The 14,954-nt window shown below is 41.2% G+C and overlaps 1 protein-coding gene across 1 annotated transcript in view; it reads right to left on the bottom strand.

The window, feature by feature from the left end:
- Positions 1-2,236: 2,236 nt before the first annotated feature.
- Positions 2,237-14,954, bottom strand: part of creb3l2 (cAMP responsive element binding protein 3-like 2) — a 22,118-nt gene continuing 9,400 nt past the window's right edge. The window contains exons 2-12 of the mRNA XM_079335243.1: positions 9,842-10,085; positions 9,437-9,660; positions 9,272-9,350; positions 8,788-8,990; positions 8,425-8,571; positions 8,097-8,155; positions 7,548-7,616; positions 6,204-6,303; positions 5,779-5,908; positions 4,963-5,197; positions 2,237-4,648 (exon numbers count right to left, since the gene is read on the bottom strand). Coding sequence (XP_079191369.1) covers positions 4,573-4,648; positions 4,963-5,197; positions 5,779-5,908; positions 6,204-6,303; positions 7,548-7,616; positions 8,097-8,155; positions 8,425-8,571; positions 8,788-8,990; positions 9,272-9,350; positions 9,437-9,660; positions 9,842-10,085 — 1,566 coding nt within the window. The 3' untranslated portion in view covers positions 2,237-4,572. The remainder of the gene's footprint in view (positions 4,649-4,962; positions 5,198-5,778; positions 5,909-6,203; positions 6,304-7,547; positions 7,617-8,096; positions 8,156-8,424; positions 8,572-8,787; positions 8,991-9,271; positions 9,351-9,436; positions 9,661-9,841; positions 10,086-14,954) is intronic.

Here is a 14,954-nt window from a genome sequence, read left to right on the forward strand (position 1 = left end):
GTCTGCCAGGAAGTTGAGTATTATAACTCCAAAATAAAAGCTCACCTCTCTGGATGACATATTTGGTTGTTTTTTTTTAAATGAAGCAATCCTTCTTTTAGGATTAGTTTTTATTTTATTTTTAGTGTTTATTTTGCTTTTCTTATTATAACTAAACTATGTAATAAGCAAAGAAAATTAATTTTATAACTTTTATTCTGTTCAGTTTCAATTTAAAAGGACAGCTTTCTAGCGACTAAGCTGATGTATATAGAAGACATGCACCTATATTTTTCACTTTCAAGTTTTCCTGTGATAACAAACATTTTATGGTTGTTTACAGTTGTACAACTGAAATTAGATCATTACTAGTGGTTAACAGCACTTTGAATAGTGCGTCATAAATAAACTTACAAATATGAATCATCATTTATAAAGTACTTCTTCTCCAATGTTTTGCAGCATCAAATCTGTTACATGTTACAGTCACATACATACTACCAGGCTATAGGTTTACAAAACTATTATTTTCGGTTTGTTGAAAATTATTTTATAAATTGTCAAATCTATCTCAGACTCGTAAAAAGAAATACTGCCAAAATGAGGTCCATACACATAGCTGTTCACTGTAGGTCCTACATTTTCAGAAATTAAAAATATTAAAGCTGCAAACAAATTGTCACAACCACTATATACTAAACTATATAGCAGTTTTTTTTATATACATTATACTCAAAAAGCTTTAATTTTCAAATATTAGAGCGGAAGTCATGTATTTAAATCTTTATAAATTGACTTATGTTTTAAAAACTGCGAAACCGCGAGCTCCTGTGAGGGCGGGGACAATAAACACTACAACTAACTGCATCCATCCGGGTCTGTACGACCGTGCATCCATCTGGCCCATGGGACGAGCATCGTGCATTGTGGGATATTCCCTCTCCTCCTCCTCTTTCTTTCTGCAGCATCATCAGTCAGAAAGTAGGGCAGAGGGTGAGCATACGCGCGCACGCACGCACGCACTCTCACTCTGTAACACTAATCACACACAAACACACACAGGGTCCATATGCTGTGTATAGCCTCTTTGTCTGTGTGTCAAATCTGCCACCATGAGTACTATAGTCAGTCTCCTTCATGTTTACTCTGTGTTCATAGAAATGTGCGGCAGTTCTTCCTGTCAGACATCATTGTCATCATGGCCATCTCTGCTCTCTGACATCAGGTTTGTATTTACAGTTGACCTGAGCTGAACCGTCTGTCCTCCCTGGATTTTAATTTCTGCTAGGGAGCATCTGTCTTTAGCCTTTGGGATAACAAACCGTAAATAATGTCATTAAACAAACCACATACACAGTGCTATGAGAACAATTTAGAACCTATATTTAAGTACCAATGTTAGTTAAAATGGTCAGGTAAAAGCATATTATGAGCCAAATAATGTGCTTAAAATATCTTGATATAAACATAAAACTGAAATATTGTAGCAGTCTAATTCCTGCATATCTCATTATATTTATTATAAGGCCTGATATAATAAGACCTGTTAAGTCCAGACACATGATAATTATTCGCTGTAATGATGGTTGCAGCCTTGTTCCTAGAAACAGAACTGTTATGAAGCAGTGGGACCGGGTATTGTCTTGGGACTGTTTGAGCGATTTGCAGTACTCATGATGAGGTGGTGCTGCCGGTCTATTTTAGGATCCTTTTCATGATGGAGGAGATAGAAGCTCCTCTGTAGGCCGGCATGTTTACTGTGAGGCGCCTTTCTGCTCTCAGAGCATTTGGTCTTAACTTTGTTTAAAGACACACAAAGTACTTTGAAGCTGTGTTAGGGCATGTGAAGTTCAGGAAGTTAGGTTTTGTATATAGTTGATTTACTAAAATATTACATTTATTTGCCTTTTCTCTTTTTATAAAACTATCAACCGATTTCTCTCTCAAAAGGAGCCAGCTAGTCAGGCATGAGAGCAGCTTGGGAGAAGTTTACAGTATCACAGTAATAGAGGATAAATAAATTTATTCTGTAAAGGAGTTTGTAACAAACGTATAATCCTTCAGTATTACACAAAAGGAAAATAAATACTAGAGTGAACTTTCAGTGCTTTAGCTGGAGAGGGATGGTGGGAAAAACCTTAACAAACTTTTTAGATTAAATTGCCATGTCATCATTGTGGGCTACTATAGTATAACAACACATTCTCATTGAAGTCAAATAAGGATACCATAAACGGACCACACACAATCACATGTGTTATGCTTTTACTAAGGAAAATACTTTATTTGAAAGCAACAAAAAAAAAAGACAAAGTCTAAGTCAAGATGGCTTTACAAAGAAGCAACACATAAAGTCTTAGTCGGAAATATAATCTCCACTGGCAACTCATTTTGCTCACAACTGGAGGAGGAAAAGCAAAAATAAAAAAACAACAACTCATTTCTTGTGTTTCCAATGAAAAGACTCAACAGAAAGGAATGCATGTTCAGCTACCTTGGAGCCAAGACTCTGAACAACAAGCAGATTGATCAAGTTTATCTTTGACGATCTATCCACTGATCTACAAAGCTTCAGTACAAAAAAGATTGGGCACTATTTGTGACAGCACAATAAATCCTTTCTTACAAAGGGTATTTTATCATAACTCCCGGCTTGATAAACTGCCCTTCACATGTGGGATAGTACTTAATAAATACCTAAACTGTTTTTGACAAATGGGATGTTTGTATTTTTAGACAAAGTGAACTGGCCTCACGTCTGTTGTCATGTCATGAAAGAACATGTTTAAATAAAGCTCAGATATTTAAACCACTTGCATGTAATACATTTGAAATGGACAAGTTTCACCTTAAAAAGCCATGATATCTAATTCACAAATTACAACCAACAGAGCGTAAGAAAAAACGTGAATTAAACACATCTTACGTTAATAATTCATCAACACAGTTTGCAGAATAACCTCCTTATGAAATATGGATTAGTTTCCCAGACATATTTAGACTTCCTTATTTATTCACAACTTATATTTACAAAAATAGACACTTTTTTTTGTCATTTCTGGAAAAAGAAATGTTTTTGGCAAATGCTGAGAGAAAGCAGAAAAAGACTCTTTTAGTTAACAGTACAAATGTGTTTAAGGCAAAAGTGTTTCACGTTCATAGTCAGTGCAGGGTGTTGTTTTTTTAACAATTTAAAAAGACAAAGTTTGACCTATGGGAGGTGTTTACCTGCTTTATAGACAGGACACAGAAGAGAAGACTAATACCGTTTATATATCTGTGGAGGAAATACAAAGCCTCTGCTAGCAAGACATTAGCCTAGCTAGCTTAGCTAACCTCACTTACAGAGAAGAAACACAGGGAAACAAGCTAGCTATGCTCGGTCTGAAGTGATAAAATTGGTCCCGTAGCACATTTTAAGTTTATAAAATAGAAGTTACATCTTTTAGAGACGAGGACATCTGATTTTACTTTTAGAAAGAGCCACATTAGCTTGTTTGACCAAGATGCTAGCTCTAGCTTAAGCTAATCCCTCTCTCGTCTCATTTTCTTAAGCATTAAAAAAAATATGCCAAACTTCTTTAGGAAAGAAAAATATTATTAGGTGGGGGTTTTTGTGTATTATGAAAAACAGTTTAATGAAACCCTTCAGACGATTTAAGAACAAACCAAAACTTTAGCCAAACACCAAGATTGAAATATTCGCGCCTCAAACGCTGATTTCCGCCAAACTGAAGTAAAGCTAGCAGGGTCCCAAAATGTAAAACATAAATTTTTGAGAGGGAGGGAGTATATGGTTTACAGTTGGAAAACAAAAATAATTTCAGTCAAAAATCCTTTATCGGAAATAACATATTTGATGATAAACAACCAAAATATGATGGAAATATCTCCTAGCGTCGTAATTCAAAAATAGATTTTGGTTTGTAAAGATGTACTTTTATACAAAAACGATTTTTGTCAGAAATTAACAGAAATTAGGTCACCAAGCCAAGCCCTCACATGTACAATATAAAAAAAGAGTAGAATAACATAAAAAACACATTATGAACACAAGAGAATATCAAAACAGCACAAACTTGTCACTGGAATGAAATAAAAAGATTCAACAGTAAAAGGAATACAAAAAAGAGCAATATTTTTATGCAAAATAAAAAAACAGGTTTCTATAAATACAAAGGTTCTCATCAGTGTCCTGTAAAAAGCCCCATGTTATATTTTAATTTATTTTTCATTGGTATAAATGCAACACTACATGATTTTATCTTCTTTTTTTTTTAAACAGTGTTTTAAGCCGCATCAATCAGGGGTGACAGATACAACTGGGAAGTTGACTCGTAAAAACTATTCAGTGCAACTTTACTTCAGAAATAAGGCAACCAGTGCCTCTTAGTTCATACTATTAATATTATTATGTATTTACTATTTATTACAGTGTATCTGATAAAGCAGAGGTGGTAGAAAAAAAATGACCTTAAACGATCAGCAGTGGGAACTACTGTATGAGGTTTACTCCAGGACACTGAACCATGCTCCAGAGAGGAGAGGGGATGTCATCATGGGGTTTAGGGGAGGGGCTTGTTTACATGACCCTCAGGAGGTCTCGTTGACCGTTCGCTCCAGCTCTATCACTTTACTGCTGCTCTCGTTCGCCCGCTGATCCAGAGACCTGAAACACCAAGATATCTCTGTGTCAGACCGTGTAAATGAAAAGTGTTTGTTTTTAGACTTCGGTGTGAAGGTGTCAGTTCAGTTTTGTGTTGTTTGTTCAAGCCTGAAATATCTTACTCATACTATGATGCATAAAAATTAGAATCTCGAGTAAGTGTGTGCGTCATGAGTTAATGTTTCCTCCCCCGTCTGTGTCCCTTATCAACAGAGAAAGTCTTTAGAGTGTTTCATAGTAACTTCTGTTATTGTTGTCATCACTCCCAGTTCTTCTTCTCTTGTTAATAAAGTGCATATTTGTCACTGCGTGTTTACCTGTGCATATCCATGAGCAGGTTTTTCGATGTCTGCGTGTCATTGCTTTTACTCCTGAAAAGCGGGTGTGTCTCCACCCTGCTGGGCTCATCCGCCAGTTTCTGTTGCTCTGAGCGACGCCACGCTGCCATGACGACAGCTGACGTGTCCTCCCACTGGTCGGGATATTCTCCTCCCAGGCCGAGGAGGTGTGGCTGCTCTTCTTCGAAGGTCGATAACAGACTTCGCGATTTTACTACGAAACAAACGTAAAATATTTTTATTGAACATTTTTAGAAATGTTTGAATTATTTTATACACGAGTGCTTAACAACAAGTGAATGTGCGTGTGTTCGTGTGTGGAGGAGGCAGTAGAGATGTTGTATTGAAAGTTCAGCTCCTACAATCAGTCTCTGTAGCTGTGACTGTAGGTGGAATGTGATTACTTTATAATGGACCTCCATAGTTTTATAGCAGTGAGCTAATGATTCATAATTACAGAGGAAACAGCAGCACGAGTCAGTTCAGCTGAAGCTGTGTAGTACTCACGCTGGACATGTTTCATGTGCAATAAAAGCGAGGATGTGTATGTGTATGCATCGGTGTGTATGTGACTTCTGAGGCTTTGGCAGCCAGCCTCTAGTGGACACTTGGAGAACTGCATGTTTTTGCACTTCAACACGAGAGCTTGTATTAACAGACATGGAACTGTACCTTTTTAGTCTGTTGACACAAACCGAATAAAAGCCTAATATTTAAGGCCTCTGTGTGGCAGCTCAGGTAGGTTTGTACGACATCTGATAGGTTTGTTTATTGAGTTGATTATCTGTGTGTTACCTGTAGCCAAATATGACTCTTGGGCAGCCAGCTGTTTGGATGTGAAGCCGGTTTCAGTGACGCTGGAGCCCGGAGTCAGACTGCCGGGGTAGAAACTCCCCAAAAACAGAGCGAAACACAACACGACCACCTGGAGAGAGAGAGAGAGAGAGAGAGAGAGAGAGAGAGAGAGAGATGGGTAAATAAATTATGAATCATTGCTAAGCTGCTAATGAGTGATGGAAGCAGATGTTTCCAATTCAATATTTAAATCAATCCCCACAAACACACACACACACACACACACACACACACACACACACACACACACACACACACACACACACACACACACACACACACACACACACACACACACACACACACACACACACACACACACACACACACACACACACACACACACACACACAGTATTGCAGTACCATTAGGCACGAGGAGGTCTGGGTACCAGCCACCCTGCAGGATTTGGGGATTTTGCTGGCCACCATTGCCTGCAGCGCCTGCAGCTGCTGCAGCAGAGACCTGGGGAAGAACACACACACACACACACACACACACACACACACACAGGTTAGAAACATGGTTAGACACAAAACACCTGGTCGACATGGATCTGCTCCTTCAGTGTACCACATTGTTACTTCCTGAACCCCCCACGATTCTGGAGTGGATAGATTTAGTTTGCGTCAACAGAAAGATGTTTTTGATCATCTTTGGTGAGTTTAATATGAAAGGCTTCTGAGGACACATTTTGTAGAAGTGACTAACCAAGGACTTTTTGATGGTGTCTTATCGAAGCAACTTATTTTTCTGATGTTTAAGTTAATGCGGTGCACACACGTCACCTTCTCCCATATTGCACTTCACTCTTAACGAGGACTGCAGAGGAAATTCTGCTATTTTTCTGCCTCAATGTTCTTGTAAAGTCTGCTGAAATACATAAATAAAAAATAGCTGAAGTCTCCCATCAACACATCTATCCAGAAGCACCAGCGTCAACACACACACACACACACACACACACACACACACACACACACACACTGGCTCATTTACCTTTCAGACGGTAACGATGAAGCTGTTGGCTGAAAAACAAGACCTGAAACAGCTGTGTTCTTGTCAGCTACACTTAACACAGCACGCTCACAGGCTGCATCAAACACACACACACACACACACACACACACGTACACACACTCATATAACCAGAACAAACAACACAGACTCACTGAAGCAGCTTGAGCGTTTTGCATGAAAATAGCGTCATGATTATGCATGTGTGAACACCACAACAGGGAGCTTTGATTCAGCGTTTTTAATTCGGTGATGACATTCATGTCCTCGCCGCTCTTCTCAGATGAAATGCTAACTGAGACAAGTTTGCTGTTATGGACATTTTTTCGTGGTGACTTTTTTTTTTCAGTGTGTGTTCTGACTCATCTCCTCCTTCATTTCCTGGACTTTGATTTCATTGTGCCGGTCAGGAAGTCAAAGTCGTCTCATCAGTTTGTTCTTTTTTTCTTCAAAACGCACTTCATACTGTCTGTCACTCTGGTTGAAATTAATAAATTATATTTTAAAGACTCTGAGGGAGACGTGAGAAGGTTTACAGCAAGTAAACAAAGAACATGGACTCCATTTTAGCAGAACAAAAGCAGTTTTCTGCATCAATCACTGAAATGATGAAGCGAGAGTCCTCCTGTTCTACTGTGTGTGTGTGTGTGTGTGTGTGTGTGTGTGTGTGTGTGCTTTGTGTTTGTTCTTACTTGTTGGTACACTCCAGTGTTTCCATTTTCCTCCGCAGCTCGTGGTTTTCGTTGGAGCAGGTCTCCACCCTGTGGTCAGAGAGGGGTACTGCAGCGTCAGTCACTGCTCTTTAGTTTATGCAGCTTTGTAGCAGATTATCGTGACGATACTAACTGATAGAAATTGTTTTCATAGTTTGAAAGAGACAATATTACATCTTATCAATTAGACAAATGTCTGTAATGGAGTCAAATGATGTGAATAATTCAAATGAACAGAATGACCAACTTTCCTGTTTTAATAATTCATCCAGAGAAGAAGTAATCTTCTTGTGGTTTTTAATAATTTAGTCATCTCAAATAATACAACAAGCATAAGTAATAAAACAAGAATGTTATCAATGGTGACGGTGGACGATGGTGAAGCAGATAAAGACAAATGGTGTGTTCTCTTGAAGGTCAGATCGTAAAAAAACAGAGGTTAATTAGTCCTAATCAGATTTTATATTTTCTGCAGGTTTCTCCTCTTTATTACGAAACAGTAACAACGACAAGACGAGGAAGACTCACTTCTTCTCCAGAGTGTCCATGTACTCTTTCTTCTTCCTGCGACTCTCCTGAGCTGAAATCTAAAAGTCAGACGGCGAGAAAACGTTAAGAATAATATGCAAGAAGACGGCTTTTTGTGAAAAGAAAACCTGTGCACCAAAATAAATATGCCTAAAGGGACTTGTGAGCTCCAGTACTTTCTTTGGCTCTTGTCTGAATCGCCAGCCTCCATCAATGGAGCGGTCGAGTGTCCTTCTACTTTGCTTTTTAAGATATAACTTTATTGATCCCCGATGGGGAAATTCAGGATTTTTTTGTTTGTTTATATTTGTCCACTCATGACTCAAACCTTATTTTTGATCTTCCTGCGGATCTTCTTCAGCGCCTTCTCCTCGGCTTTGGTGAGAGGCAGTTTGGTGGGGACAGGATAACCTTCGGCCACCAGCGTGCGGCGCTCTTCTTCCGTCAGGATCAACGGACCCGACCCCTGCAGCTTCTACACACACACACACACACACACACACACACACACAAAAAGACCCAGGGAAGGTGTGTAAGGGTCAGTTTTTAAGCACACAAGGAGATTGATTTCAGGAATTTAAGTTCTGTAATCTCAAAGGAGACCACAGTTTTTGTGTGATTAAAAAATGCGAGGATGATTTCAACGGATTGACACCAGATTTCCTCCCTCTTTATTCCCGTTGTTACTCACGTGAGGAGCGGTGAGCAGAGGGGAGTTGGAGAGACATGAAGCGGCGCGGGGCGACACCTTCAGGCTGGCCTGTGATGGCGGAGGGCTGGTGGGGGAGGTGGGGCAGGAGAGACTGGGCGGGGCGTGAACGGGGCTCTGGCTGCCCTCTGAGTCACTGCCATGGGAGCTGGGAGGAGTGGGAGGCATCTGCAGAGACTCCAGACCTGAAACATGAGATGATGTACTGTAGCAGGCTCCATGAACGAAGCATTCAGATCCTTTATTTAAACATCCTGGATATTTAACATCCTTCAAAACCTCTCTTAAGTAAAAGTAAAGTAAAAATAATTTCAAGTTCTAACCAGTATTTATTTATTTATACTTTATTTATCTTCTCCAGTCTGAGCCCATTTTGAAGTATTTTCACAAACGACCTGCAGGGGTCAGACTACTGACATGCAAAGAGAGAAAGAGAGGCACGCAGAAGAAGAGTTTATATACAGACCTTTGGAGGAAAGATTGAGAAACTGGTCCACTTCATGAGGTTCCAGTTTAATCTGGGGGAAGATGTTCTCCTCCTTAATCTGAAAACAGAATGAAAGATATTTAACAGTGAAACAAAAAAAACATTAAAAAATATCAGTTTTCGTTTTTCCCCCTGAGCTCTCACCTTGATGCCTTTGCTCTGGTTGTTGTTGCCGCTCGCCGTGGGTTGAATTGGGGCAGTTGGAGCTACAACAGCAGGGGCCACAGTGGCGTCCTCGGGCGCTGGGGCCCCCGCTGTGGTGAGAGAGAGGGCGAGGGTGGGGAGGAGGGAGGGGGTCTCACACAGGAGGCTTTCGATGGCCTCGTCCTGCTCCATCGGCCACTCGGATGAATCCCCGTCAGACTCTCCTGCACGGGAGGAAACGTGTCGCTGTGTTTGTAGGATTTGAAAACCTCGCAGACTTGTTCCACTTATGTCGTTTGATTTTACACAAACCAGTTAAACCAGCATCAGTCTTTATGACACATTCTGCCGTGCTACACCGGCTTTTCAAACACACACTGATCCGAACAATGATCTGCGTCTCACCTGCTTCACTGCCGTGCTCGCCGGTCAGGTGCGACAGCGGCGACTGAGGTCGGCTGTCCCCGCACAGCGAGTAGCTGTGCTCGGCTGTGATGTGAGGGGGCAGAGGAGACGACGGGGACAGGTCTCCGCCGTCCTCCCCCTCCATGGCCTCCACGCCGCCCCTCACTCCGGACAGGAAGGGGTCGCTGAGCAGCTGGCCCAGCAAAGCATCATGGGAGAGGTCGTCCAGGAGCTCGGAGAAGTGCTGCGAAATGAAAACCAAAAAAAATTAAATCTTTGACATTGAAGAATAAAATATCGATTGGATCGTAGCGGAGAGGAGACAGACAGATAATTACTCAGAGTGTACGACAGCCTGCCTGTAATTAGAGGCTGCTGAATCTTTTATTGCCACCTTTCCTTGAAGTTTCCTTTTCCCCCCCTGAGGGAACTCTTAACGAACCAATTAAAAACCTGTAAAATCATCATTCATTTTGAACAAATCAGGCTCCTTCCAAACACTGTTTCTCTTTCTGTGTGTGATCGTCAGTGTGGTGATACATTTAGCAAACAGCAGCCGAAAGAACACCCCCCCCCCCCCAACCCCTCTGTGCACCCCTGATCTCCTCTGTCATCCCCCCGTCGTCTCTCTCCTCCTCCTCCACCTGCACTCGTCTTTCTCTCTGACTATATTTTTCCAAAATCTCTCAACAAGCTGACGTTCAGATCTGCCTCCATGCTCCGGTGTTGTGACGAACCTAAACAAAAGGCAGCCAAAGCAAAGCCCCCCCCCCCCCCCCCCCCCCGCATCCCTCCCATCCCTCCTGATGTGATGATAACATACTGACACACATCTCCCCTTTTTGTGTTTGCGTTTGTGAGGAACGTTGTACGTCTTTGAACATGTTCAGCACAGATCTGGTGGAGGCCTTTCATTACTGTACTGAGTGTTAACACAGACTAAACCAGCCCGAACGCTGCATGTTAGTGCGTGTGCAACTTTTTGCCCACAAATTGTTTTGCAAAGAAAAACTGCGACAATGAATCAAAACTTGAAATCAATCCTGACATGAAGAAGCTAATGTCTGAGTTTGTATTTTTTGGTTGACATGCTGCTGAGTCTGTCTGCTTTCAAGCAATTATGTACACAGAATAGTTATGCCAAGTATAATATCGACCTTTTTTTGGTGTTTTTTTTAAACAGTTTTTTTCTCCAACTACAAATCATCAAAGATCAAATTAAAAACACTGAAGTGTGATTTCTAAACAACTTAAAAACTTGTCCTGTCCTCACTTGAACTCTATCTTTACGACGTGCTCAAATTCTGTTGCCGGGCAGAATACACTGACTCTGTCCAATGGGATATCAGCATCGTCAGAACATTCCGCAGATCAGCCAATCAGGGGAAAAAAAACATTTAAAAGTACAAACTGAGACATTTTCAATATCTAAACTGTCAAACGATTAGATGTTGAAAATGTAAAGCTCGGAAACAAAACAAAAACAAAACAAACAGAAACAAGCTGCTGGATGAATGGAGAGTGAAATCAAGATGGAGGAAACAGAAGGAGGGTTGAGTGTGCGCCAAGCATGTGGCTTCAATTACAGGCCGAGAGACTTTTGACTTTTTACATTTTCTCTCTCTCTCTCTCTCGCTCATACACACACACACACACACACACACACACACACACATGCAGAGAAATGACCTCCTCACTCCACAAACACACAGCACACACTCCTGTCGCCCTATGCTGCCCTTAAAAGGCCACTCTGAGTGTGTGTGTGTGTGTGTGTGTGTGTGTGTGCGCGTGTTATGCAAACACTGACAGGATGTCGTGAATGAATTCATGGGGGAAAGACAAATATTTACACATTTATCCAAGAATGGGTCCATTTCCATCTTTTAGAACCATCAGTGTGAACAAACCCTGATATAAATGTGTGTGTGTGTGTGTGTGTGTGTGTGTGTGTGTGTGTGTGTGTGTGTCTTTTGTGGGTGTTTGCACGTGCCCTCAGATTATGTGCAAACAGTTAAAGTAAGTTACAGCCCCTTACTGCCCCGGCTCCAGCGTCTCTAGGTAACCACATCTTCACCGTGACTAAGAGTCATTTTACACATCAAACTGCTGATCTCATTATGAAAGCTCTTCAGATGTTAGTGCACACACACACACACACACACACACACACACACACACACACACACACACACACGCTGACAGTCTCACCTTGATGATGATTGTAATTATAAAGCACAAATGGGTAAAGGACCAGTTAGGGATCTAACGTAAAGTGACCTCCATTAAAAATACAACTTTGAGATATTAATTTCAGATTAACATCCTCCGAGCGTTGTAAACAAGTTTTCTTTTCCTTTAAGACTTTTTCTTGTGTCTTTTTTTTTTTAAAGGGCCTTTGTGAAATGTTTACCCGAGATGCGGTTATATAAAAGCGCGGCAATGTACTGTGAAATATTCACGCTAGGATTGCGTGGCCGTTTTCTACGTTTCTGAAAAGTTTGAACATTTGGTCGACTTGAATCAGTTTTCGGCTTCGAAAAGAGAAGAAGAAAAACAGCATGTTGGTGGAAGAAAAAGAGGGCGTGGGTTTGGGGAGGAGTAATTGCACAGAAAACTCGTAATTTAGAAGAACCTAAGGCATAGTTTGTGGGTTAAAAAATGTGGTTTCAATGACCTTTAACATCGGCCATTTTCTCTCTTTTGTGCTTCTTTCTACGGAAAAAAAAGAAGCTCTTCGTTATCTTAGATTTTAGCAGAAATTTAAAAAACGTCCAGCCAACATGAACAGAAATAAAGTGTCATTTTGTTTTATTAAAAAAAATGAAGAGGGAGGGGTCCAACTCTGCTTGCATGAAAACAGAACCACCCGAAGGGCGCATAGTGAGGGTTTATTCACTCCCTGTCATTTTTGCCTTGGGAGTGTTTGGTTGTGGTTATGTGTGTGTGTGTGTGTGTGTGTGTGTGTGTGTGTGTGTGTGTGTGTGTGTGTGTGTGTGTGTGTGTGTGTGTGTGTGGAAGAAGGAAATGTGATGCAGGCCAGTAGACCAGCCTGCAGGATCGGTCACAGGCCTGATGTAACCCACCACACACACACAACAGAAACCTCTTTGTCTCTGCAGGCCCGACACTGAGGTGTTATTTCGGGCCAACTGTAACTCGACTCCCTCCAGCTGGGACACAGAAACCTGCGGAGTTGAAGCCTTAATGGGAAAACTGGGACTTTAAACAGGAACTAGGGTGAGAATCAGGAGGTCAGTCAGTTCTCCGATGGAGCCGTGGTGATCACAAAGAGGTCGTTCACACATTTATTTCTTCGTTCGGTCTGAAGACACATCGCAACACGCTCAGAGAACATCCCTGAAATCCAGATGTTAATCTTTTAATTAAGACATGATCAAGTCCGGAGATGAAGGAGAAAATGCCATGTGATCATATCTCTCGAGGTCGGATGAAAAACCAGTGTTGCAAAAAATGTCACACAAAGACAGAAAAAAACCCTTTGAGAGGTTCAGCTATACTTCATTTATAAATTTGATCTTCATTAAATCACAGGACGGCGGATGACGAGAGGATTTCTCACAAGGACAGGAACTCTTTTGAGCTTTAATCTTTAAACTTTGACTTGAGAAAACTTGACAGAGGTGTAACAAAGGCGAGACGGTTTCTAATTATGTGGTCAGAGCTAGCAATAGTGCAAAAATTCCACTGTTTGTGTGTGTGTGTGTGTGTGTGTGTGTGTGTGCGCATGCCTGAGTGTGTGTATGTGAAGCTCCCGCTGTGTGCTCACACACTGTGCCTCTCATGCTTCTGCTACAAAGTGCTACTGTTGCGAGTGCAGTTAAAGTACAAAGGTGTAATAAAGCTCATTCTGATAAATACAGAATAATGTCGTCAGCATAATGTGAACGCTCGTTAGCAAACATGGAGCATCAACAGGAGACTTTGCGCACATTGAATGTATGTCCTTATAAACCAGTGAGCAAACTAATCAATAGTCCTGTTCCTGTAAAAACAGTCACCTGGTTGGAAGTGAAACGGCCTGACGGTAAAATCCACAACAGCTGTGTGGGTCGCTCGTTGGCAGCTAAATTAGTGGGAGTGGGCAAGGGGAGGAAGAAATGTCCCCTCAGCTCTGTAATTGTCCTGTAAAGACGGATATGTGTGTCTGTTTTAACCCTTAATGATCGGGGGGGGGGGGGGGGGGGGGGGGGGGTCAGCTTTGGAAGGGGGGAGGGGGAGAGGAAAGTTTGATGATGTACTGTAACATCTTCCTCCCCTGAAAAAGCAAAAAACCAGATGTGAAAGAGAATCCTGGAAAATGCCAAACACCCACACATGCAGGCCTAAGGGTCATCTCCCTTGTGTGTGTGTGTGTGTGTGTGTGTGTGTGTGTGTGTGTGTGTGTGTGTGTGTACCTTGCCCTGGACTCATCAGTGTGAACTTTAGCTGATGATATGACCTGACATCACAGTTGAACACACGGCAAACCAACACACATATTTACACATTAATTTGTGTCAAGATAAACTGGATGACTCATTTTCTCTGATTGGGACCTTTTGATATTTTTTGACAGGCGTTTTAAAACCTTTCAAAGCTTTAAACAGAAATTAGTTTTCTGTTTTCACCTGAGGCCAAATTATACATGTTTTTTGTTTTACCATCTGTGGAACATTGTGTTGCTTTAATTGTTGTATTTCTATTTTTTTTTTTTGCGACGTGAAGCACTTTGGGAAACATGTTTGCATAGAAGGTGGAGTATAAATAAATGAATAAAGTTGCGATTACAGACTTTTACCATCTACTGCGCAGTTTACTAATCACCCACACGTGTCCCATCGTTACCAGATAAGCAGCGATAAAGTCTGAAGTTAAACTGTTTATCTGCCAGTTAATTGCACTGGCTACTCTTCGCAAGCATGCTGTTAATTCTTTTATTTTGAAAAGCACATTAGATCATTTTAATTTAAATCATCGAGGCCCGACGTCGAAACGAGTCCCCAATGTGTCTAAAATCAGCCTCTGACTGTTTTTCTAGTTTTTAATCTTTCTCAAATTGGAACACAAATCTGATAAAACACCATTTAGGAATCAAATCCTTCACGATCAG

Source organism: Symphodus melops (assembly GCF_947650265.1).
Source record: "Symphodus melops genome assembly, chromosome: 22".
Taxonomy (NCBI): Eukaryota; Metazoa; Chordata; class Actinopteri; order Labriformes; family Labridae; genus Symphodus; species Symphodus melops.